Source organism: Triplophysa dalaica, chromosome 11 (assembly GCF_015846415.1).
Source record: "Triplophysa dalaica isolate WHDGS20190420 chromosome 11, ASM1584641v1, whole genome shotgun sequence".
Taxonomy (NCBI): domain Eukaryota; kingdom Metazoa; phylum Chordata; class Actinopteri; order Cypriniformes; family Nemacheilidae; genus Triplophysa; species Triplophysa dalaica.
The window spans coordinates 4,112,202-4,138,075 of NC_079552.1; the positions used below are offsets into that span (position 1 = coordinate 4,112,202).

General features: G+C 37.8%; 2 protein-coding genes and 1 long non-coding RNA gene across 3 annotated transcripts; 1 reads left to right on the forward strand and 2 right to left on the reverse strand.

Annotated features, from left to right (window-relative positions):
- Positions 1–259: 259 nt before the first annotated feature.
- On the reverse strand, positions 260–9,023 carry LOC130431496 (uncharacterized). Its single transcript, XR_008908269.1, has 4 exons — positions 7,829–9,023; positions 5,949–5,983; positions 510–606; positions 260–429 (listed from the first exon to the last, which is right to left on the reverse strand). It is a non-coding gene; the product is annotated as an uncharacterized LOC130431496 (long non-coding RNA).
- LOC130431494 (metal transporter CNNM1) lies at positions 3,161–18,795 on the forward strand. The gene is made up of 10 exons (XM_056760581.1): positions 3,161–4,613; positions 10,041–10,184; positions 10,643–10,783; positions 11,059–11,228; positions 11,771–11,870; positions 12,699–12,844; positions 13,135–13,375; positions 14,452–14,556; positions 15,736–15,846; positions 16,380–18,795. The coding sequence occupies exons 1-10, from the start codon at positions 3,182–3,184 to the stop codon at positions 16,457–16,459; spliced, it is 2,670 nt and encodes an 889-aa protein (XP_056616559.1). The 5' UTR covers positions 3,161–3,181; the 3' UTR covers positions 16,460–18,795.
- A 377-nt stretch (positions 18,796–19,172) lies between these two features.
- On the reverse strand, positions 19,173–25,295 carry got1 (glutamic-oxaloacetic transaminase 1, soluble). Its single transcript, XM_056761513.1, has 9 exons — positions 25,081–25,295; positions 23,104–23,285; positions 22,783–22,906; positions 22,499–22,611; positions 22,141–22,245; positions 21,450–21,600; positions 21,196–21,361; positions 20,977–21,119; positions 19,173–20,441 (listed from the first exon to the last, which is right to left on the reverse strand). The coding sequence occupies exons 1-9, from the start codon at positions 25,187–25,189 to the stop codon at positions 20,302–20,304; spliced, it is 1,233 nt and encodes a 410-aa protein (XP_056617491.1). The 5' UTR covers positions 25,190–25,295; the 3' UTR covers positions 19,173–20,301.
- Positions 25,296–25,874: the final 579 nt, after the last annotated feature.

Genomic DNA, 25,874 nt, shown 5'->3' on the forward strand with positions numbered 1-25,874 from the left:
ATAGGAAAAATAATAAAACAAGACATCCTAATAAACCTTTACATTTGCTTGAGTAAAATGTCTTAAAAAGTGCACCAAATCAAACGAGTAAACAACAAAAAGCACGCTTATGACTCATATATGGTGCTACAGTTAACCTCGTGAAATTATAAACTGCTTGCTTTTTTTTAATCACTGTGAAGTTTTTCCGTTTCCGTACAGCAACCAATGACAAATATAATTTGACTATGTTCATAGGAACACGATGTTGTCATTTCTCCCTTCTTATGCCGACCTGTGCTTTAATCAATTTGTTACAAAATCTTAATTTATAAAATAATGCATTTATTCCATCCTTTAAAATGTTCAGTTTAATTAAGTTGGTGCTGCGCATCTTTCGCATTACAGCACGGAAGATTCTGCTTTTTGTGCAATCCTCCCAACCTGAAACTGACACATGACATGCTAAAGTAAATAGTCTGAAACCCATAAGTTGATTATTAAATAGAAATAGAATAATTCTCGATCACCTGAATCATAACTTTCCTGTAATAACAGCCATGTGGTTTTTCCTCTGAGACTCAGGCCTCACATTCCGGGCTCCCTGCGACAGTCCAAATCCGCTCCCTGAAAGATAGAGAATAAAATATAGAACAGCGTGCTGCTCTCTGCAACATATTTTTGGCAGCGAATCAGACAGGACGCCTCTCTTTAACCTCTGTGTTATGAGAAGATTTATCAGGTTTTACATGGGTACGCTTTTGAAGTGCTTTTTTTAGTTTCCAAAACTATTCAATATTCACTGGAAAACTGAGCGTAAATATATCAAATAGGCAATCAGAAATGTTCATTCTTCAGTGCTAAGGGCTAAAGCTTAAATATACACAAAGAAGGCCAACAAAACTTAAGACTTTTTACAATTGGTTAGGATTAATTGTTGCTTTTTCTAAAACAAAAATAATAATAGCCCTACAGCAAGGGCATGTAATATGTCCACAATAATATCGCACTTTCATAGTAAAAAAAAACAAATAAAATAAATTTCTTTTGTATATATTCATTTATTTAAACAAATCGTTTCTATACCAAACTAAAACCAAAATATGAAATGGTATCAAATTATTTTTAATAGATATATATAAACATATTTATTTATTTAAATATATTTAAAAATAATAATTCGTTCGGTTACACTTTAAAAACACACATATTCTCAGCTCCCTTGTGATATTATGATGTGAGAATTATATCGTTTTTTCTTTTGTTTATGAATGAAGTCATATTTTAATTTCCACACATAACTTATTATTATCATTTTAAAAAGATTAGAATAGTGGTTTAATAACATACGAATAATTATTTTACTAATTTTTAGATTAATAGTTAATGCAGCCTTTAAATGTTGCATTACATGTTTTTTATACACATAACAGGCTAGTTGCGAAAATAGATATTTGAAAAAAAGTGTAAAATGTCCACAAACTTGAGTCAAGGGCAGTCAATAATATTTCAATAAATACAAAAAATAAAACTTCTCATTTCCCAGGAATATAAATATAAAGAGCTTGACTTACAAAAGTATCTAAACTTATTTTACTAGCCGTCTTTAAAATGAAATAATAAGATGAGGATGATGCAAGTATTTTTCATACTTGTGGTTATAACCAAGGTTATCTCCTATACGCCTGCAAACTGGCACAGGACTCCGTGAAAATCAAAAGACAATGTCATGACTTTACAAAGTGTGCTTTCTGAATATTGACGAGCCTTGGGTAATGAGAGAAAAAAAGACTACCCATAACTGCACATATTTGTCTCTGATTTACGAGGTTGCAGCGAGTGATGCATAGAAGACAAATGTAGAACATACAGCCAAACATCTCTTAAATCTTCTTAGTTTTATCTCACTTTGATAAAAAAATGCTGTCTCTTTGCCTTATGGGTCACTGGCATTCTTTTTAGGCCTGGCTTCACAAGTGTTTATGAGACCACAACTAAATGTTTCGCCCAACATGTGGCAATGAAAGTTTTTGGATGTTTAGAACGGTTTAACAAGACAAATGTCTTATTTTGAAAACGAAAATATGGAGCACTGTGGCATGGTCCAATAAAAAGTAGCGTTAATAACAATTATGTTAAATGTTTAACTGTTATAGGTTTAAAAAATCGACTCACACGTGTGTTTTAAATATATTTCAATATACTTAGAGCCACTGGAAGCATTTTCCTTATTATGAGCTTGTCTGTAAACATTTAAGCCTATTTATATGTTCTAATCTCTAAATGGGGAAGATGACAACGTTTTGCTGAACAATTACAATTACGTTTCTTAACCATTTAAATAAATAAAAACATTACATGGCTTAAAGTCTTCATTATAAAGTGACATTCAGTTATGGAAGTCATGACAAATTGTGATCTAGGGTGCCACCTTGTGGTGAAGAATCGTTATGTTCTCAGTCCCCGATTTTAAAATGAACGCAATTCATCTGCAGCTTTGACAAACATTTCAGAACAGACACTAGAAATTAAATGGAAACGTAAAATTGCTAGAGAGGCAAATTTCTGAATCTAAAAATGAATTCTTGGCCGTACAGATTACCTTTCAATGCAGGGAGATTGAGATTTTAGAAGAACAAATTATTTGCCGTTTTATAATCTGTAGATTTTTTTGTCCACAATGAATAACCATTTTGAAACAGACTTTTTGTGAATGTTTAAAGATCTTAATGAAAACATGCAGCTCGACAAATTTAGCACTAATTTTGGAATACGCCATAATGCACTAACACTATACATAACATACATTTTTTTTTGGGGGGGCGCACTATAAAACCGCAACATACAAAATAAACAGCAGTCTTCCTGCACAGTATATATTGGATTTAGTTATCAAGGACTTACATTTAAAACATAACTTTTAGAAGATTAAGTACATTTCTAATTGGTTTAGAATGGGAAAAACACACTGTGAATCGTAGCACATCGTATTGCTGGTGTTTTGGTCAGCACTGTGCATTTCCTGCTTGCTCCGTACAGTATCGCAGTTTCATCGTTTTCCAACTGCAAGGCGCCATGACGTCATTGCGGTGTCATTTCTATTTACACCAGACTCCAGCTGTCAGATTGATCCGTCAAACAGAGCGGACGCGCGTGTCCGTGGGTGTGTATGTGTGTAATCGCCACGTGATTCGGCTCGCCAATGTCCTTCTACAACCCACTCAGCATCATGGCTGCGGATGCTGCGGATGCGCTCCTGCCGCACCGCATCCCTGGACCGCGTCTCGCGCCCCTGGTCCTCCTGATCGTATCCGCCTTTCACACACCGACCCACGGGCTGCTGGGTTTCCGACCGGAGGACACGGGCGGAGATCTGTCCGTGCGGGACGGGGTGTTAAAGGCGACCGAGGGTACGCGCTTCATGTTACGCGTGTACTATGCAGCATCTCCGCAGAGGCTCAACCGGACCGTCAGCGGCGCCGCACCGTGGATCGCTTTTATCGAGGAAGCGGAACCTGGCAGAGAGGGACAGAGGCATCCCAAAAGAAACTTATGCGTGGAAGAGAGCGCCAGGAGTTCGGATATAGAGCTGCTCGGGTCTTTCAAGTCTGCGTCCAGCCAAAACTCCATCCTGGTGGAGCTGCTCGCCAAAGACCTCCGCAGAGGAGAGAAAATCAAATATTATTCGATGTGTGCCTTTGACGGAGTGAAGTGGGAACACTACAGGACGAGAGACTTCTGGGTGGCGGTGGTGGAGCGGCCGCCCCACGCGCACGGATGGATGCAGGCTGGTCTGTCGGTGATGCTGCTCGCGTTATCCGCGCTCTTCAGCGGGCTGGTGATCAGTATGCTCGCGCTTGACCCGGTGGAGCTCAGAGTGCTGCAGAACAGCGGCACAGACAAGGAGCAAAAGTACGCGCACAAGATCGAGTCCGTGCGCAAACACGGCAACTACGTACTTTGCACATTGGTTCTGTGCAACGTGCTCACCAACACTTTGCTGGTGGTGTGGATGTGCCAAATCCTCGGACTCACGCCTCTTTCCACTGCAGCCTGCACTTTTCTCATCTTCTTCATTGGAGAGATCCTCCCGCATTCTGTCGCATCCAGACACGGGCTGGCTATTGCATCCAAGACCATATGGCTAACCAAGATGCTGATGCTGGTTACTTTACCCATCACCTATCCAATTAGTAAACTACTTGACAATATGCTGCACCAAGAAATCAGTAACTTCTACACACGCGAGAAGTTACTGGCCATGCTGAGAGTTACCGATCCATATCATGATCTGGTCAAAGAGGAGCTCAACATCATACAGGGAGCACTGGAGCTCAGGACCAAAACTGTCGAAGATGTTCTGACCCCCCTTAACGACTGCTTCATGCTTGCTTCGGATGCCATTCTGGACTTTTACACCATGTCCGATGTGATGCAGAGTGGATACACCCGCATCCCTGTTTTTGAAAACGAAAGATCCAATATTGTCAATATTCTGTTTGTCAAAGATCTGGCATTTGTTGATCCGGATGACTGTACCCCATTGAAAACAATTACTCAGTTTTACAAGCACCCTCTGCACTGTGTCTTTAATGACACCAAACTGGATGCAATGCTGGAACAGTTCAAGAAAGGTAAGCTGTCTGTAGTACTTAAAAATCATTTTTATTCAGAAAGAGAAAAACTAATTTCTCACATATATAGTAAACAAACTTTAAAAGCCCTGGTTCTATGAGACCATATTGTTAAAGGGATAGTTCACAAAAATCTGTCATAATTTATTCACCCTCATGTCGTTCAAAACCTGTTTATGACCCTTTCTTCGGTGGAACACGAAAGAATATATTTAGAGAAATGGCCCACATGGTTTTGTATCTATACAGTGCAAGTCAATGGGTTCCAATTGACTTACCAACATTCTTCAAAATATTTTCTTTTGTGTTCAGCAGAAGAAAGAAAGTCATACAGGTTTGGAAGATGAGAAATGCAAAAAAAACATTTATTGTTCCTTTAAATATAAACCATTGGCATCATATTTTAAAATCTCATTAAAATTAAATGCATTAAAATTATGCATTAACTTGAAGTCAATATTTATTATTTATGTAATTATTTTATATTTCATCATTTAATGTTTGACATTTGTAATCAAAATACTGAATTGAGTCTTTTATGGCACGCTGCAGTCCTTTTACTTAGAGGACTTAGTGTCAGCGTCACCCTTACAACTTCATCTAACATCTGCAGAGGGGCTGAAATCTGGACTGCAATAATCTGAATGTGTTTCTATGGCAACAGTATTCATTCCATCATCATTACTCAGTGCTCACTGCAAGAGCAGGTATAAGCCACTGTGTGCCCGAAGATGAACATATCTTGACACACTTTCAACAGAATCCATAAATGACTATAGTCTTGCAATGACGTGTGTGGAACACAGAAATGAATGCCGTTTTCGGCAGATCCTGCCCTGAACATTGTTGCAATATGTTCCACTTTGGCCTTTATGACTCCATCACAGCGCCCATTATGTAATAATGTCTTATTAAGACTTAAAGCGCTTTTAAAGAAGGAAACGAGTCAAAGCTGTTGAGAGCAGCAGCAGCAGAGCACAGTGTCATAATTCAGAGTCCTAATACAGTAACTTGTCAGATTTACCTCGCCCACAGCGCACAAGATTTAACCTATTTGCCTCCTCGCAGGGTACAAATACTCAGTAGACAAGGCAAACAGGGGTAGTTAAAGTTATTAGTTTGTGAAATCCTGGACACAGCTTAAAGGGATAGTACAGCCAAACTTGAAAATTCTCATCCTCAAGTTGTTTCAAACCCGTATAAAAAATTATTTAAAAGAATTTAAAATTATGTCAGACTATCAGCATCTATGTTTACCCTAAGAGTTCTGTAAGACATTTGAGCCACAAGGAACAGCTCCCCCCCATAAAATGAACAATAATAATAAATACTCACCCTTGCGTCATTCCCAATCTGTTTTCTGTTATTCCCTGTGGAACAGAACGGAAGAACCTTTGAAAAAATGTAAACCTTGCATGTCCAAATTTATCAGGAAATGGAACTTTTGACATGATTACATACAGTGTTGTCAAAGTTGACAAGCACATTTTAATATGTTTATTGGTTAGATATCTGCGAAACCCATTGATAAGCACAAAGGGTGACACATAATAACGATTTATGGGAAAATATTAAAATCACGGAATATGGAGAAAAAAGTTTTGGAAGGACAGCACCGATCTAACACTTCTAATTGGCAACGTGTCATTTCGTAGTACATAAAATCACCAATACCAATCATATTTTACCTTCCACAACTTTTAAAGCAAAATATAAGGTTTTGCAAAATAATGCAAAGGCGGTATCACCTGAATGATGACAACCATGTTTTTGGTCCATTGTTTAACTTTACTGCCATGGACATTATAAACTGTTGTAGTATGGAATTCTCCTTTAGGGGTTCCACTTAAAAATATAACTCGGGGTTCTGTGAGTGCTTGTCTGTAAAGAAGCATCATGGCAGATTAGCTGCAGCGGTGACCTTTTGGTCCAAGCACAGTCCCAGCTTGGGCCCATCAGAACAAAAAGAGCAGCTTCCTCATACTGCGAGCACCCAGGTCTTTCAATCTTTTAAGCTAATGCCCCCTGTGAACACATTGCAGACCAGTTAATGAAATATGCAGGCTCAACCTTTCTCTATCCAGTCATAGGACAGATGCTGAACTGCAGGTAAAGGTGAGGCTGAAGATAATAATCGTCTTTCAAAATGACATGTCTTGAGTCTTTTCAGCTGCTGTTCAGTAGAATATAAAACATTACCTTAAATACAAATATCAGTTGTTTGGAATATCCAACAAATTCTCGTTTTAACAGAAAGTGCCTGAATCTTAGTTGATCAAAACGGTTTTAAGGTCCGTTATATGAAATGTAGCGGCATCTAGAGGTTAGGTTGCGAAATGCAACCAATGGCTCACTCCAACCCTCGCCTTCGAAGCAGTAAGGCAGCTGACAGAGAACTAAGATGTCTTCACGTTTTCGCATCTATTCCAAAAAATATAACATATTTACGAAACGCATATGTAGAGCAGTTTGTCCGTACAGGGCTACTGTAGAAACAACATGGTGAATTCCATGCAAGGGGACCCACGCTGTATATAGATGTAAGGTATTAAAAGCATAACGCTTTATTATTCACCTCATTATACATAACATAACCATATTATATTGCATTTCTGTCAATAGATCCTCCAAAAAAATGATAAACTGGACCTTTAAACATAGATCTAAACTATGTGACACATTTGCTGATGCATTACATGCAAAACACTTGGTTTATATAAAAGTGCCTTAGCCCAAGATCAAATGCAACATCATAACAACACATGCTCTATCACATTACCCACACATAATAAAAAAGCAATAGAATGGTTGAAACAAGCAATTACAGTATATTTGTTCTTTAAAAGTCCCTGCAGATCAAGCTTCTTGGCACTACTAGACTCTTTTGTAAAAGTGTGAAATGTTTTCTTGTGCAGTTTTCCGCATCACGCTGTGCTTTATTTAGCGTTTTCTCCCATACTGCTCTACGAAGCATCACAAATAAAGATGTGCCAGATTTAAAGAGATAATTTGCGGGCACAGCAGTGAGGGAATCGCAGGGACGTCCGTGTGGGCTCAGAAGCCCCCCGGCTCTGCGTGTGCGTGTGTTATATAATAGTGTAGTGATGTAATGCAGTTTCCTTAACATCAGCTCTGAGGTGTATCGTGCTGAGTGCTGCATTGCCCTTGTTCTCCTGCCGACTCCTGCAGAATTCTTTACTATTACTAGAGCGTACCGTTGCCATGGAGACCACTGTGAGAACGAGGCTTCCATCCGTCAGCTTCTCTCCATCCCGGAGGTTGGGGGGGAAAGATTATTTCATTTAATCCACTCTGCATGAAATGATATTCCAAATCTGGCCCTCAGATGATTAATAGGGATATTGTGTGCCGTAGCCGGTACGATCTGGGAATTCAAAAACAAAACTGTCAACAACAGTGATCATAACTTGAGATGACCATGAGCTTTAATGAGTTTATTTGAAAGGGTTCATATTATGCATTATGAATCTTAATATGATTATATTGTTTTTGCAGCTCAGCTTTAATCATTTTGAAAGGATGCTTGCTTCCATCATACTATAAATTCATTTATCTCAAAAGATGATATGACCCCTTTAATAAAACAGTCAGTCTAGCATTTTAAACATTTTGTGAATGGATGAAACATCAAATTCATGAATGTTTCAGTTCTAGCACATTCTAACAGATTCAGGTTTTAAGCATGGTCAGCTTTATCATCAGAGCTGCAGGGCTTCACAAACCCCATTGCATAATTCCTTAGCACTGTTTACATAAGGTCAAGTCCGAATCTTTGAACTGTCATACTTAATCTCTTCATGAGCTTTCATTTAAAACGTTCTGTATAGCGTGTGACAGTCATGCACAGCTCAACCCCAGCAGTAATACAAAAGACTCTCTCTGCACCACAAGAGACTAAACATGCAAGTTTCCAAACTGTTAAATAAATGGATGGGGCTCCATTGGGTTTTTATTTACTTAAATTATTTGACTATTGATTTTAGACACTTTGCATAATAACTTTATTGATTCATGGATTGATTTAAGAACATGTCAGATTTGTTAAATCAGTTTAGGATAGACTTTTTTTAAATGCAATAATGATAAAATGAAAAACATCAGATTAAAGCCCCTCAAAGAATGTAAAATAAAAATAATCAACAGTTATAAAAAGTGAAAAATAGAAAATATACGACTGAGTTTAAGTTCTGAAAGCAATGCTTTGAATATGTGATGAATAACAGTGTTAGGGTGACCACCACCCAACAAACGAAATGTGGGACAGGTAGTATGTTTGTTTGGGACATACTGGGACACTCTTGTAAACAATTTTTATTATAATAACAGTAGGAAATTTTAAAATATTTTTTCTAATTTATAGCTCTTCAAAATAAATTGTCATTTAGTCCATTCCAGCTACAACATCATTGAGATACAAATAAATTGTTACATAACAAAATAATTTTAAGGGCGGTTTTAAGGTTTCCAGGCACAGACCAGACATTGACTTATCATCATACCAAGGATGTAGACACAAGTATGTAGGAAGATCTTGTCAAAAGGAGAAAATTAAATGAATAAAGAAATGGACACATAATGAAAAGGTTTCGCTTTCAAAGTGTTTTGTCAAATAATGCATGTCAATATTTGCAAATCATTTTTATTTTAATATGCTTCACAACCTATAAACACAGTTTCAAAGTCACACAGTTTATAATGTTTAGGTGACTTATCCGCCACATTGGAGGGATCGCCACTCGATCAACAGTTTGATTGATGGACGTCATAGCCTCATCCATAAGATAAAAGCCAGGCTTTAAAAATATTGTATAAGCTTGTTGGACAATGGTGTTCACCGGGTTGCTACTTTGGACACAGTGCAGTACAATGTGCAGCGGGGCGGGTGGTCACCCCAGTGTTAACCCCCCCATAAAGACAACTTTCAGCCATCTGAATCTAAATAAACTTACAACTACTTAAAAACTATTATCTATGTGAGTGATTGCCAACTGGTGCATGATAATAACCTGTTTGATAAAGTATAAACCTGTCATTGTGTACAAAGTTTCAAATTATTATTATATGAATAGTCTATATATAATATATAGAGAATATGCTATATACTCTATGCAAGTTTGTATAGTCAGAGAGGGTTCACTGACAAACCTTAGGGATATTCCATAACAAAAACGTATGTTGAGAACCACTGATTTATGTGAACCTGTGACCACTCACATTCAGGTAAAAAACTGAAAACTGTATCAAGCAAAAGCTGAGGCATGAGGATCATGATTTTTATTACAAGAGAGAAAGCTGACCATAATGGAAGTCTCTTTTTTCAAATCATCAATTCAGGATAGCAAAAGTCATATGCGCTCATGTTTTGTTATGATAAAGAATGAACTTTCTTTCTTTGGCACTTTAAAGGTAAATCTCATCTGGCTATCGTACAGAGGGTCAACAACGAGGGTGAAGGAGATCCTTTCTATGAAGTCATGGGCATTGTCACGCTGGAGGACGTGATCGAGGAAATAATAAAATCTGAGATTGTGGATGAAACTGACCTCTACAGTAAGTGTAATCTTTAATAATCCAATCAGCGGCAAGGACCTAAACCTATGTGTGTCATTATGACTACATTGAAATTGCTTTTTAGCAATCATTGCATTGACAAGATTACCACAATGACAACCTACCATTAAAGATCTGATTATAGGCTTTCAAGCAACATTTAAACAATACAAAATATGAAGCATAACACTAAACCGTAAGAGAAGAGTCAACACAAGCAAGCATATGCAATATTTAATTCTCTTTAATTAAATTATATTGAGTTACAAATGGCCTGGAGATCAATACAACTGTTGAACCCCTTTTAGGAGGTATTTTACTTTTTCAGCACATTATTTATGATATCCGTCACAGCACATTGCTTCAGCTTGCAGTAAAGCTTAATAATATGTCAAATCCACAACCTGCTTTCAAAAGTGAAACGTCTTTACTGTCATTCTTCTACTGTGTTCTGGCAGCTGATAATCGTTCGAAGAGAAGAGTGTCTCACCACGAGAGGAAGCTGCAAGATTTCTCCATATTTAAACTGTCAGATAGTGAAATGAAAATCAAAGTTTCACCACAGCTCCTTCTGGCAACACATCGCTTTCTGGCAACAGGTATTCTTGAAGAGAGTGATAACATATGCCAGGTGCCCATATCTCGAGAATGGTCATTTCAGACTGTACAGACAGACAGAGCCCACTGATATCAAAACGAGACTTTTCTGGCTTTTGGTACGATATGTCTGTCCAAATGCACTCCTAAAATTTGACAACCACAACTTTTGTTGAATATAATTTATTTCTCGGAATTTGTACGAGACACATGATTTATGATCCGTGCACACGATTTACACATTATGCATATTTTTTTGTTTCCTTCCTGTCTGTAGAAGTAGAGCCTTTTAAATCAACGCATCTCTCAGAGAAGATTCTCCTGCGATTAATAAAACATCCGAGCGTGGTGCAGGAAATCAAGTTCGATGAGAAAAACAAACGGTCACCAAAGCACTACCTCTATCAGCGCAACAGGCCTGTGGATTATTTCGTCCTCATATTGCAGGTATTGTAAAGTGGACTGGTGCCGAGAAACGTTTCTTAAGACAACGATCTTTTTAGATTTGTAAGCAATAAAGTGAGAAAGTTTATTTGTCCAAGTTTGAGGACACATTCACATTAAAACTTGGAAATCATTTTTGCGATTTTGGAAAACAGTTCTCCCATAAACTACAAATCTTGACTTATGAAAATATTTATTTTAGTATAAGTGGAACTAATATTTACTAGTTGTCATTTAAAAAGACACCCTCAGGGGGAAAAAAAGGTTTTATATAGTCATCTTCTAAACTTCTCTTCAGTGTTGCATTGGGTTTATATTCCCTCAGTTTTCATTAATGGGAAATTGATTTCAGTCTCAGGAAGGAGGACAGTAATGCATCATTCATTTCCATCTATATTCCTGTAGCTCATACGGTGGAGTGTAGCACTAATAGCACCAAGACTGTGGGTTCAATTTCCCAGGAAGGCCTGATATAACGTATACCTACTGTAAAATGCACTTTAAGTTCTGCCAAATGCAAAATGTGAACCTCTTTCCGTCTGCAGGGTCGAGTGGAGGTAGAGATCGGAAAAGAGGGATTGAAGTTCGAAAATGGGCCTTTCACTTACTACAGCTTACCCGCTATCATGACCAGCCTACCCACAGGTTAGTGCACCGAAGTGGAACACAGTCTCATTAAATAAATAAACTTTTGTAAAATATTAAAAACTGAAAGGCTTACATGACCCCCCGCTAGCACTGCTCTCTTGAGATCATTCCGACAGAAAATCGAAATAAAGCATCTGTGGAATTCTTGGGAGAGTAGATTTGGGTAATTAAAGCAGAACACACTCGCACTCTCATGTACCCACTCAGGCGAAATGACATTATTATATAAGTAGGAAGATCTCATCATGAAAACGCAAAAATATCCTCAAGGATGGAGCCGTGAGTCCTTGTGGAAGAGACTGATTTAAAGAGATTCTGTGTTCAATCTAAGCTACTGTAAATTGTGTGGGTCTCTGTGATGAGGGTTTTCTCCGTATTTCTCCAGCGATAACGCAAGACACACAAAGCCGCACAGCAGATACATGCGCACACACACCGACACAGCTTCAGCCTTCACTAATGAGATGTGACATCTACATGGGCATCTAAAATAAAGGCACAAAGAGAGCCTGTGTGTAGTTTTCTGCTCAGACAATCACGCTTTCAGTATAACGAAACGCAACAACAAGTCTTTTAATAAAACGTGTCTGCCTGGCTAATTGTTTGAAAATGTTTGAAGCGTATTTGACTCAATTTATGTTAAAGAGAGAAAAATTTATGCATTACGTTTATGCATTCAGCAGATGGCGTCGAATCAAGCTTTTATCAGTATGTGTTCCATGGGATTGAAAACAATACTCTACGAAATGAGCTAAAGTGATATATGTAGCAAAAAATATAACTAAGATTTATAGCAAAAAAATAACTTTTACTGGGGATGTATAGTCCACAGATCACCGTCTCCTAGCAGCGCCCTCAATCATTCTGATACAACAATACACGGTGGCAGTCTGGGTCAACTGAGTATCAGCGGAGGATCGTATTTACCAGATTATTCAGTTCGCCAGCTCACAGACCTACAGATTATTAAGGTAAATATAAAACATTCCGAAGACACATTTATAATAGAATCCAGATCACATATCCCCAAAACATAGAATGTATGAAATTACAAAGAAAATGAAGCCTGTTTCACGACCATTTTCCTTTGCATTGTGACATTACTTCCATAACTAAATAATTGGATATATGGTATTGTAAAGCACCTTTATTTTCAAGAGTGTATATGCAAATATTATGACACTGTACCAGAACGCTGCAATTTTATAATATGCAACATGCTGTAAATATTGCTCATACACTCAATCTTTCCTCTGTCCAGATCAGTCGTAACCATTACCAGAACGCCCTCACAGCTTCACGCATGGACATCTCTCCACAAACACCTGACGCTGACAGCCATGCGGCCGTGGAAAGGATGACCATCCCAGAGACACCTTCCAACAGCATCGCCCTACCCCTGACAGAACCACGGCCCTTTTTCAATAGATATCATCAGCACAGTCACCTCTACAGACAGCAGGACAGCACCACTAAACGAAATGAGAGGAACCGCATCGTTCGTGAGTGCAAGACTTTTTCAGTTATACAGTAGCTTTAAATGTGACATTAAAGTTCATCTGGAGCTAGACTTTTTTCTTAACGTTATTACAAAATGTCAGCATATATACAAAGCAATATGGACAAATATGTAGATATAAAATAAAGATCTAAAGTAAATGGTCATCTTTACAGTACGCAAGTGGTAACGTTTTTTTTGCGGATTGGGTTATTAACTATGTCTTATTACAGGGATTTTAGCAGTGATTGACTGATCACGGGCTGAAGAAAATGTCAGATATATTAAATATAGCAGATTCAGCTATATTTAGCATATCTGACGTTCCAAGTCTCCAAGTTTAAGAGCAGACAGATGGCCAAACACTAATCTGTTTACCAGTTAAACTAAACAGATTAACGTAAATGTTGAGTTTTGTACATTTGTATATTTAAGAATGGCAGTTCTTAACTAAATCTGGGTCATATTTGACAAAGTGACTGCAAAATCTCAGTTTACTCTAAGCAAAAATCAAAAGAGTCCAGTTCATGTTGCTTGATAGGCCTATGCCCTGAGCTTTTAGCAGATATAAACATTTTAAACATCTTTGTCTACTAAGAAATTTTACCAAAATCTTAAATATTTAGAGGTATGATACAAATTGCTGTTCACTGAAATGCTCTCTTGAATGGAAATCTTCACGTGCCACTGACCTAAAGCCTTAAAAGTAAACAGACGGAAAAGCAAATTTAAAGTTCACATTTATGTCTTTCAAATGACGTCCACAGGCTTTTCTATCAGAATTATCATCAGAAGAAGAATCTTACCTTGAATAGACATGGGTCATGTCAAAATAATGAAACAGATTCAGGCTGGGTCTGCACTGCAGGTGTGGGTGTCAATAGAGGATAATGCTCAGTTATCTGTTTCTTCATCACCACAGTTCAAAGTGCAAGTTTGAAATGTTCAATTTGTTCAAAATTCAAGATTTTCAACTTTTCTTCCTAGTTGTGATGTAAAACCTAATTAAACAAATTAAAAGCTTGTTGTTCTTCTCTTGCGTGTCATCAACTAACTATAGCTCTCTGGCTCCCCCTGTAGGAAGTAAGTCAGATGGACAGAAGAGTCCCAGTGACTCCGTGTTCCTGAGGATGGATGATATCCCATACATTAGAGAAAATCTGTTGGAGAGAAAAAAAGGAAGAGGTGGGTTGAAGTAATGGTTTTATTTTAGAAGACATATTGTAATGGTCATATTAAGGGACATTTGTACCAATAGGTCTAATTCAAGTTGATTAAAGAAAAGAATTACCCAAACAAGAAAAAATAATTAAATTACATATATAGACTGTCAAATAATCCAACAATGGTCTTATTAATCGCATCCAGAATAAAAGGTTGTGTTTACACATGTAATTATACATATAAACATACAGATACATGTTTATGTATAGGAAATATATAGATGTGTTTGGTTATATTTACCAATAATTGAAATTATATGTTTACGTGTATTAATGTTCATATTTCTCTTAAATAAATGTATGTTTATGTTTTTGTATTTATAAATGCAAAATTAATATGCACAGTACACAAACATATATGTAAACACAAATTTTTATTCTGGATGTGATTAATCAGAGTTCCGAAGACTTTCTTGATACCTTGACACTTATGGTATTTTGTATTTGAAGCTTGAATGTATCGATTTCCATTCACTCTACTTGCATTTAGATGCAAAAATAGTAAAACATTCATCAGAAGAACCAAAGTCATACAGGTTCAGATTTTCATAGGTGTCAATAAATAGTGGCAAATTTTTATCTTGGCTGACTGTTTCTTTGAGGGCATTGGTGGTTGATACATTTACATTTATGCATTTGGCAGACGCGACTTACATTGCTTTATTCTATACATTTTACATAGGTATTTGCAATACCCTGGAATCGAACCCACAACCTTGCGTTGTTAACGTAATGCTCTTACCACTGAGCTACAGAAAAGCTAGTGGGTGGTGAATGACGCTTTGCTCTCTCAGTAAATGCACCTCAGCTTTCAAACATTGGAGTGGCTGTTTGACAGCGAGCGGGACGTTTGACAAACTGCAGAGATAGGAAATGCATAGGTTCTCGTCTCTGTTTATATGACCTATATAGGAATGTTGACACCAGACTAGACCCGTCCATTTCAGCTCCGCTTGTTATGACTGGAGGTTAACAGGAATTACTAAATCAAAAAATCACCAGATCAGTTTGAAAGTTAATGGGTAGGGAAGAGAAGACACGTAAAGAGATGATAAAATGAAATGACAAGAGCAACCGTTCATTTTCAAGTTCAGTTTAGGTGATGTTGGCTCGTTGTCATAGTGTGTCCAATCTATTTCAGATACTATGGCCATCCCCATGGAGACAGGCCTGTCTACATCTCAGCTCATCAGCTCTCACTCTCTGGCTGGCTCGGATGAGAACCTGGGGAAAAAACTGCTACGGAAACTGAGTGTGTATCAGTTGCCAAGCACCTGTACCTGTAATCCATTTACACACACATATAATTTACCTAACCCACACAAACACGTTTTACATATCTACCTAAATATCTCCATAGGCTTCTATTGTTTTTAGCTAGCTTTGTATATTATAACCTATTCTTAACCCACAGTCACAAAATTCTCTCACCGACTCTCACTAACCCCCCCAATAACCCAAAAAGCACACAAGCACTGCTTCATACTGCTTCATAGCTGTTTCTTAGCAACTAGCCAGGGATGGTGCAGCCATTATAAACTGTATGTTAACTATAAAAGAATTATTCACTCGCTCATTCAGAATAATGTTATTCATTTACAAATGATATTGATGGGTTGATAGCAATAGGCTAAATTAGTCTGAAAGTTTATCTTGGATTATGTGGGATGTTGATCCAGGTGTGCAAATGAAGGACAAATTACACAAATTATTAGCATTTAAATGTGACAAAGATAATAAGGTCGATTCAAAACTAAAATGTTTATGTCGCTTTCCGCTCTCCAGGCAACAAAAAAAGAAAGAAGTCCCACGATGGAGATAAACCTCTGGACGACAATCCTGAACTTTCCCAGGTGAAGACCTAGCATTAAATTCATGGGTTTGCTTCTCTCCCTGTTTCTTCTGCATCTCCCTCCGATGTGAAGTCTTCTCCAGCCTTTCTTTGGGTCTTGGGGGAGAGAAAGCACAACCCAGTTTACACAGTCCACCACGAAAAATGTAGCATCATGAAACTTTCACCTCACACACCTGGACGTTTTTTTCTTGAGGAACATGCTGTTACAACAAGCCTGAATTTCCTGTCCTTGGGCCTCCAACATGCAGCAAGAAACATATACTGTATGATCTGACAAGATGCACAGCCGTAGATGGTTTATGATGATGTCATCTCCAGTCACTGTGGTAATGACTCTCTGACCTTTGACCCAGGCGAAGCCAGCAAGCACAAGCTGATGACCTGAAGCCAACCATCTGACCGATGAGGGCCGAGCCTCTTGAGTCATAACACGTGGTCATCTTTCTGTAGAATTGTCTTGAATTATTGACAAAGTGTTAATTGCGTTTCGTTAATGGCGATTGTTGTTTTACATCGTATTAGATGAGAGGTATTCGTCAGGTTGTGCCTGGAAACAAGTTAGAAGAATTTACTGATATCAAAGCACTTTGAGAAAGATCCAGATCAGACCCTTTTATTTGATATTCTGTTGAATAGACTTTAGCTGAGCTGTTGACAGAGGCCTATATTAGGTAAATGCTGTCAGTGATTTTGTTTCTCAAAGGAGGGCATATTTGTGAATATAATATATACATATATATATAAGGCTCTGAATATAATATTTTATTTCATATTTTCATTCTGCTCGACATCACCGTCTTATTTCTAAGAATAATTTTTTATTTTGCACGTTTTGAGACATAGATAGATAATTAGGACATAAGCAAGCCATAACTTGAATAAACTTGAAAGCATTGATACACTGTAAAAAATGATTTGCTTTTTGTTGTTTCAACTGAAAAAAATCTGTTATCTGTCTGCCTTAAAATTTTTAGTTAATTCAACTTAAAAAAAAATATGTCAATGAATTTGATGCAAACTCATTAAATAATACTTTTAAGTTGACTCAACTTAACATTTTAAGGCAGCCAGGTAACTTATTTTTACTAGTTGAAACAACTTTTTTTACAGTGTAAAATATAACTCAGACATTGATAAAGCAATATGATGCAAGAAGTCAAGAATTCTGTTTTTCAGACCTTTTTCTAAGATATGATTTAATAGTTTACCCCCCTAGAAACGAGCTAAAAATGTCAACCCCATTTCGTCTCACAGGAATGTTGCTTGGATGTTTTTCTTATAGGATGTGAGTTTCATTTGTTCAGATGAGTAAAATATCTGAGCTGCCATTACCGGTTCACTGCCATCACTTTCCCAGCATGCAGGTCATGAAAAACGAACCAATCACCTCGTCCCTGCCAACGGGACACGTGATTACATTATGTCAGGAACGGGGGATTATAAATAGGGGCTTGGATGTTTTATGCATGGAAGGCTTTTTTAATGAGTATGTTAATACCTCTCTCTTGCATGCATGCTGCAGATACCGGTGATATATATAGGCCGCTGGGCTTTGGGTTTCAATATGTGACAAGGGAGACTCAGCCTCTGAGCTGTTTGAATCAGCGAACTGTGACCTACGACAACACCAGGGAGTCTAAGCACAAAGCACAAGGACTGGAAAACCTCTGGATATCTGTTTTTCCCTATAGGCTATTTATTACTTCTTAAGAGTTAATGGCAAGAACAGAGCTGCGGATTATTTATCCCCTTTTATATAAAAGTTGCTTTGCATCTTGAGTATCCGAAGTGAACTGTATGTGCCTGCTTGCTTTCAGGCCACTTGGACAGTTGTTGTTGTGCAATACTGTGAGCTCAACTCACTATACGGAGAGCACATGCTGAGACGGGGGGGCGGCAACCTGACGTCACAATACTGCATTGCAGGAAGGAACAATTACGCATGCTGATGTCTGGATCGACCCACAAACATTTCTGTACCACTCAGCTGGTGTAAACACAGACAAAATCCACTAAAGCCCTTCTCACACACACACAAACTCTGATGACGTATATACATAAGCCTTAAACCGTGGGTTTATGTTAAAAACAAGAAAATCTGTCCAGCACACGCTCTCTGTATAGTGGGTAAGCCAGAGGATAGATGATATATATGTTTCTACAGAGTTTATAGAGACTTCTATTTAAGAGCATCTAATGAATTGTGTATGACTTTACAAATAAAACTGACGGTCTCATGTAAAGACAAAAATGAATATCAGATTATTATAATAAATCTTGATGTGGTGCTTGAGAATGAAAAGTACCACTACGCCCCCAATAAACTAAAGTTCGAATGAAATATGATCGTGTTGCGATAACCTTGACTTTTTTTATCTTGAACAGGTTGGTTCTTGTTCGAAACACTAAACAAACACTGAAGCAATAATGATGTTGACATAAATGGGACACGGCATCTAGATATTGGGTCTTGTTAAAAAATGCGCTTTATTTATATCGACGAAATTCTGCAAGTCATAATTTCATTGCAGTTCCATGAGAGAAATGAAATGTCACTTAGGTCTTACAACTGCTTGGCTATTTCAGGACGATAACCTTTGCTGGCTGTTATTTTGAGGCAGAACACATGCCCTGAACATGCTCATAGTGAAGTGTGTTCAAAAGGGTCAACCATGGGCTCAAGAGCGTGTTCTTAATATATAACGTAAAAAAGCAAGGACAGATTACATGTTCATAATTTATTTCAATGCACTTTGTTAAGCATTTTGTTTGTTTCTGCACATAGAGCTTCGTAATCTTATAGGTTTGATTTGGCGAGACTAGGCAGGAGAGTGAATGTATAGTCGTACCATTCAATACACAGCAGTGCATCAATGAAATCAAGTACACAGCGGATAAAAAGATGGACAAGAAACAGCAATCTGACACAAAAATAAAGTGCAAAGCAATGCCTGAGGTCTTCATTACAGATTTTCTTATCAAAGATGAACATTTTTAATCCAAATAACTGTGTAATTCACTCCCTTGTATCAACAGCTGTCATAAGTCAGATCACATGATGCACGAAAAAAAATCTAATTTTCTTTCAAAACCCTTTTTAAAAATATCCATCTCAACTGAAGTGAAATAAAATAGATGTGACAATGTTTGATGGGATATTGACGCATTGGCTCACCGAGCAGCTACTTGAGGTGAGAAACGACCATAGGTTACAAACAAAATATGATTTCAGGGTAAAATGTTGCTTTCAATAATATAGAGTGAAAACACCAGAGAACATAAATGATGCCAGATTTAACAATAATACAGTTTAATGCCCCTGGTTACTCAAGTTCAAAAGCGTATCCGTGCACATGAAGTTTTAAACACTGCATATAACACAAAACACGCACATTCTCCTTCAGTTGTGCTCTTAACACAATAACATCTTCAAAAACATGATAAGAGAAATGGATAAGGCCAATTCGGCTTTATCTTTCCGACAGCTCGGACTCGTCAATGTGATAACATTTAGTCACACCTAACTGCTTGAAAATCTTGAAAACCCGATGGACCTTAAGGTTTATTCATTTGATTAAAAACACCTCCATGAAGTGCTTTATCATACAAACAAGATGTCAAATGAACACTAAAGTGAATATTTAAACATACTCTTTTCTGAACAACATAAAGTGGGAATAAGGCAAAGGAAAACCGATTGAGACTTTTCTGGGACCTTTAAGAATAAAAGTGTTAAAACAGGATATCGAACTTCTAAAGAGAAATTAGACCAGCAAAAGCTAGTGTGTGAAGGTGTGTGTGTGTCTATGTGCGTCTGTGGACACACACACACAGGAAGTGTAGTAGAGGTGCTTATTGGACTCTGGTGACGGTCTCATGAATAGACTCAGCCACATAGTCGATGTTTTTGGAGGTGAGGCCGCACATGTTGATGCGCCCGCTTGCCATTAGGAAAATGTGCTTTTCTTTGATCATATACTCCACTTGCTTAGCTGTAAAACAACAACATGTAAAATTATGTAGTACATTTGTATGTCAACTTAATGGTGCCATGTGTAATTTTTTGGAGGATCTATTGACAGAAATGCAAAATAATATACATAACTATGTCTTCAGTGGTGAATAAAGTCCTAACATAATGAAGCGTTATGTTTTTATTACCTTAGAATGAGCTATTTCTATCTACATACACCGCATGTCCCCTTAAAAGGAATTTCGTCAGGTTTCTACAGTAGCCCTAAACGGACAAACTGTTCTACATTTTATAAATGCTTTATCTCCTTTGGTAAAGAAGCAAAAACGTGACAACATCTTTGTCCTGTGTCACACACCGTAGTGCTTCGAAAGGGAAGGGTGGAGTGAGCTGTTGGTTGCAATTTGCAACCTCACCACTAGATGCCGCTAAAATCTCCACATTGCTCCTTTAAAGTGTTCTAACCCTTTTTTCAAAACTAATTTCTTAAACCAAATGGTCTCAAGCCGGATATAAATGAACAGAGATGCGGGGAGTGGGATGTCGGTTCTTACGGTTGAGTCCCGTGAAGCTGAACATGCCGATCTGTTCGGTGATGTGCTCCCATGTTCCTGGAGTTCCAAGAGACTTCAGCTTGTCCTTCAGCTGCGCACGCATCAAAAGCACCCTGTCTGCCATGGTCTTCACATTGTCCTTCCTGTAAAAAAATGTGGGTGAATCTCACAATACATTTCCAGGCTCAGCTTAAACAACATCAATGGGTTTACATTTACCATTCAGCAAAGAGCTCAGGGCTGTTTAGTGTAATGGCGACCAAGCGTGCACCCTGGGACGGAGGGTTGGACCAGGTGATTCGCACAATCTTCTCCATTTGAGACAGGACATGGTTTAGGTTGTCCTGGTCCTTGGCTACTACAGTCAGATTTCCCACTCTCTCATCTAAAGAGGTCATTATTAAAAGTCAAACGCATACATCAAAATCCATCAGATGTAATATATATCGCATCTGTTTGTTGAAGCCACTTACTGTACAGGCCAAAGTTCTTCGAAAACGACTGAGCACAGAACAATTCAAACCCATGGGACACGAAGTAGCGAACAGCCCATGCGTCCTGATCTAAATTTCCTGAGGCAAAACCCTGATAGGCTGAATCAAAGAAAGCAAAAAGATTCTTCCGCTGGAAAGACAGAAAACAGTAAATGAAGTTAGATAATGAGTCCATTACATTGTTCCAAACATATTAATCTATAAAAAAAAATCATGAAAACTCCATTTACATTTTTGTTTTAAGCCATTCAGACTGACTCAAAGAAATAAAAGGGATAGTTTGCCAGAAAATGAAGATTCTGTCATCATACCTGTATAAATCACTTTGTTCTGATGAACACAGTTTTGTCCTTTTTGTAAAATTTTCAGTTCTGGAACATCGTTGACTACCATAGTAGTCAAAATTAATTTGTAGTCAAAGGTGCCCCAGAACGGTTTGTTTTCCTAAAGTCTTCAAATTATCTCATTTTGTGTTCAACAGAACAAGAAATATTTATGTATGCACGTTTACTCCTCATTTTTACCATGCACTTTTAGAAAAGAGTAGTTTGAAATTGGAGGTTGTGCTTAAATCCTGTCTTCCTGTTACATGACATCAAATTTACGGTCCATTTTTGTAGCTTCTGTCCGATATTTCATCTTTACGAGCTTTTTATTTTTGGTTTCTCACCTTCATGATGTCAGCGATCTGCTTCCATTGGTCCTGGGTGGGATCTGTTCCGGTGGGGTTGTGAGCGCAGGCATGCAGCACAAAGATGGAGTGATCCGGTGCGCTCTATAAGAAAATATCAGTATAGGTTACATTTATTTTCTGTTACTCATTCCTATGCTACAACTCCCTGAACAAATGACATGTGATTCTGTGTCAGTGAAGAGATTTTTGCAAGAACTGCTTCCGGTGCATGTTACTTTGTCGGATGACAATGGTAACTAATATAAGGCACTTTAACACATCAACGGGTTTAGATAACTTATCAATAACTTATCACAGAGAGCTTTTTCTACTATAGGCAATGATTGCCACTAACCTCCAGGTCACCCAGCAAACCAGGCAGATCGAGTCCACGCTTCTGTCCATCCCAATATTTGTATGGACGGATGTCCTCAAATCCAGCATTAGAGAAAACTGCATTGTGATTCTCTATATCAAAGCAAAATGACTGAATTAGCATAGTCAGGCATGTAAACATTTGTTCTTTTAAGAGTTAAAATCTATGCTTGATAAACGGTAAGCAGTTGCATATTATGACATTGACATTAATGAAATTTCTTGAATTAAGTGTTTTCACAGTGGTTTTGGTCCTGTTCTTACCCCACGTGGGTGCAGACACATAAACTGGAGTTTTTGTGTTATCGGTTCCGTTGTACCAACGGCGAAGAAACTCTGCACCGATCTTCAGAGCGCCTGTACCACCCAAACACTGAACAGCACCTACCTACAAAAAAACAGAAAGGTTTTCTCCATCAGAATCATCCTTAAACAGAATAACAAGGGTCCATAAAAACACCTGTTTATTTACTTTCCAACTTATTTACAAGTCACGATTGTCAATTGTCAGTTATGGACCCTGTGTGTAACATACAGTATACTTACTAAGTCAACTTTGAAAATAATAATAATGTAATTTCTAACCCGGTTCTCGCTGATGGCTGGACTGTCAGCTCCGAGGGCGATTTTAGAAGCGCTGGAACGGAACTCTGGCAGGCCCAGGATGGGGAGGTACTCGTGGTTCAAACTTTGATCTTCAACAATAATCTTCTCCACTTTTTTTACAACAGGGAGAACCCAGGGTTGACACTCATCTGTTCTGTAGGCTAAAGAAAAGGAAGATTTTTTAACCAGATTCCTTTCTAATCAATATTGTTGCTTCTTAATGGCTCCTTTTTATCGGAGCCGTGTTTAATCACAATCTGTAAACTTTTACCAAAGAGCATCAGAAAACTTAAGTAGATACAATTGTGCAAAGGTTGACAAATCCTGGGCAAATTCTATATGAATCCTGCATGAATTGTAAAATATTCATTACCACTTAAATAGGTTTACCACGACAAAATATTCCAGCTGTTATATGTTTACCGGACACAAAACATTTAAAGTTTTTCAGGAATTAAAGTTCTACTTATAATCAAATCATTCAAAAATGTAAACAAATTATAATTTGTACTATTTTGCATGCATGTCAGATTATGACCAAACAAAATGTTTATGTATGATACAGTTTAAAATAAATTCCTGGTAAATTTATAACTTGGAATATTTCCTAAATTCCCCAGATGAAGTTCCCATGGAAGGTTTCTGGAAATTTAACCGGGAATCTTCCACCCTTTTGCAACCCTAGTTATAACTACGATGCACATCAGTGACTGAAAGTATTAATAATTATATCGAAAATTGGTTAACTATGCAATGTTTCAATGTTTAGCATAATCAGTAATCTTTAAAGGACAAGGTTACTCAAGAGGAATGACGACTCCTGCAATGACACTGAAAAGGCAACACAGGAAGGAGGGGTTTAAAACCTCTACACAATCATGACTCAGGGATATTTTACAGATTTTTTTCACAGTGTGGTTCAAAATCAGAAGAGCCCGAGCTGCGGTGTCTGCAGGGTGCAGGAAGAGCAGAAGATAAAGATAATCCCTGCCGAATCCCCACAGGTCAAGCTCTCTAAACAGATCAGGAATGACTACACATAACAACTACTGCTACACAATTATACTGTTGACATTACAAAACTTATCCATCTCCGGATAATGGTATTTCACGTCACTAATCTCCACTAGGAACGACCCCAACCGGAAGAGCAACTTTAACCCCTGACATGGATGCATAACCTTAAATGAATAGAGAAGACTTTCAAGAAACACTAAGCATCCAAAGGCTTGCCCGATCAGGATCATAAGATCAAAGGGTTTCGTAAACAGATTTCTGTAGATCACACATAAAAAGCACATTATGAAATGATTAGCATAACATGACGTTTCTTCTTATGTGGAATGTCAAGTTCTTTGCTTTAATGGCAGCATTCACTTTTTAAATGTCAGTTTAATGTGACATGGCTTTAGTTTAAACTGACATGCATGTAAGTTAGTAAATTGAACATAAAACTTGACAGGTAAAACCTTCACATAAATTTGCATTTAATGGTTTTATAATAGCTACTAGTGGGATGTTATATTTCAGATAAGAATCAAACGTACATCATTACTAAAATGAGGCTAAAAACTACTAAAATGATATTGGCAATATGTTAAATGCTAAACAGTAGATGGTTCATTATGACATGTGTAATAGAAACAGTTAGAATTTGTATTGTTTTTATCTGGATGGCATCACATCAGACCAGTGTGCATGAAGAATGTCGTGTTATTGGATGTCAGGAAACTGATGCTCAGTGGTCACCTTCTTTATCATTTCAGAAGTCCTAAAAACACCTTAATATATCCAATACAGAGAATAAGGGAATGTGAACTCAAAATATGGGGTTTAGATCAATGCAAAAAGAAATGTCTGAGTTTTAAAATCTGCATTATGCAGACACGTCTGCTTATAAACAATGTTACATATGTGTCTGTGTTTAAATATGTATATAAAAAGCACATATCTCACCTCCGACTCCAAGGTTCACCTTGTTGGGACTCTGATCCTCTCGGAAATCGGCTGTCAGTTTGAACACTGCGACAGGGGCAGCCAGAGGGACTTCACCAAATATCGACATGGTACTCTATTAATATTTGTGTAAATTTAAGAAACGGGGAGAGAGTAGACGGGTACACAGCGTGATGGAGACTGGCTGACTTTAACCTTCAGATGGGAATTTTTAGCAATGGAGGACAGGCGTGTCGAAACTAGCCAATGGAGATATGAGTTCGTGATCGACACTATAATTAACCAATCATCTGCTAGTATTGGAAGGTCGGGCCTCTATGTCATCAAGCTACGCGCACGAAGAAACTGGGGGAACCAATGGAAAATTGCAAGCGTTTGAGTGGCGTCCATTCTGACCAATAACACATAGGAGAGGGCGGGCTGAGTTTGCTTCAATAGGGATCTTTGCTCCCATTCACACCCACGATTATCTGTAGTACATATGAAGCTCGTTTATGATTGTGCGATTTTATGGCTGTTATCTGTTTTTAAGTAATTATTCATAATGTCCTGTTTAATTAAATACGATGACAGCAGTAGTCTGTAAAACCAGATTGTTTTGACACGTTTAGATCATAATGAAGCAGCATCCTCTCTTTTGGAGGCAAATAAATAAAACCATGTATTAACGAACGTTAATTCTATTTGTGTTCATCTCTAATCAACAAAAAAATGCTTACTTTACGTTAGTGTCTAGGACGTCATCATCAACAAGTTTGTATAAATTACTTCCGTGCAGCTAGCTGCCAGGCGGG

Bases quoted from the DNA above. Each gene is read 5' to 3' on its own strand.
- got1 (XM_056761513.1), bottom strand. From the start codon at position 25,189: ATGTCGATATTTGGTGAAGTCCCTCTGGCTGCCCCTGTCGCAGTGTTC. The intron at 22,612-22,782 runs GTAAGAACAGGA...GCTTTGATATAG, and splicing joins TGTGTCTGCACCCACGTGGG to AGAATCACAATGCAGTTTTC. The intron at 20,442-20,976 runs GTAAGAACCGAC...GTTGTTTTACAG, and splicing joins CAGCTTCACGGGACTCAACC to CTAAGCAAGTGGAGTATATG.
- LOC130431494 (XM_056760581.1), top strand. From the start codon at position 3,182: ATGTCCTTCTACAACCCACTCAGCATCATGGCTGCGGATGCTGCGGAT. The intron at 13,376-14,451 runs GTGAGTGCAAGA...CTCCCCCTGTAG, and splicing joins TGAGAGGAACCGCATCGTTC to GAAGTAAGTCAGATGGACAG. The intron at 14,557-15,735 runs GTGGGTTGAAGT...AATCTATTTCAG, and splicing joins GGAGAGAAAAAAAGGAAGAG to ATACTATGGCCATCCCCATG.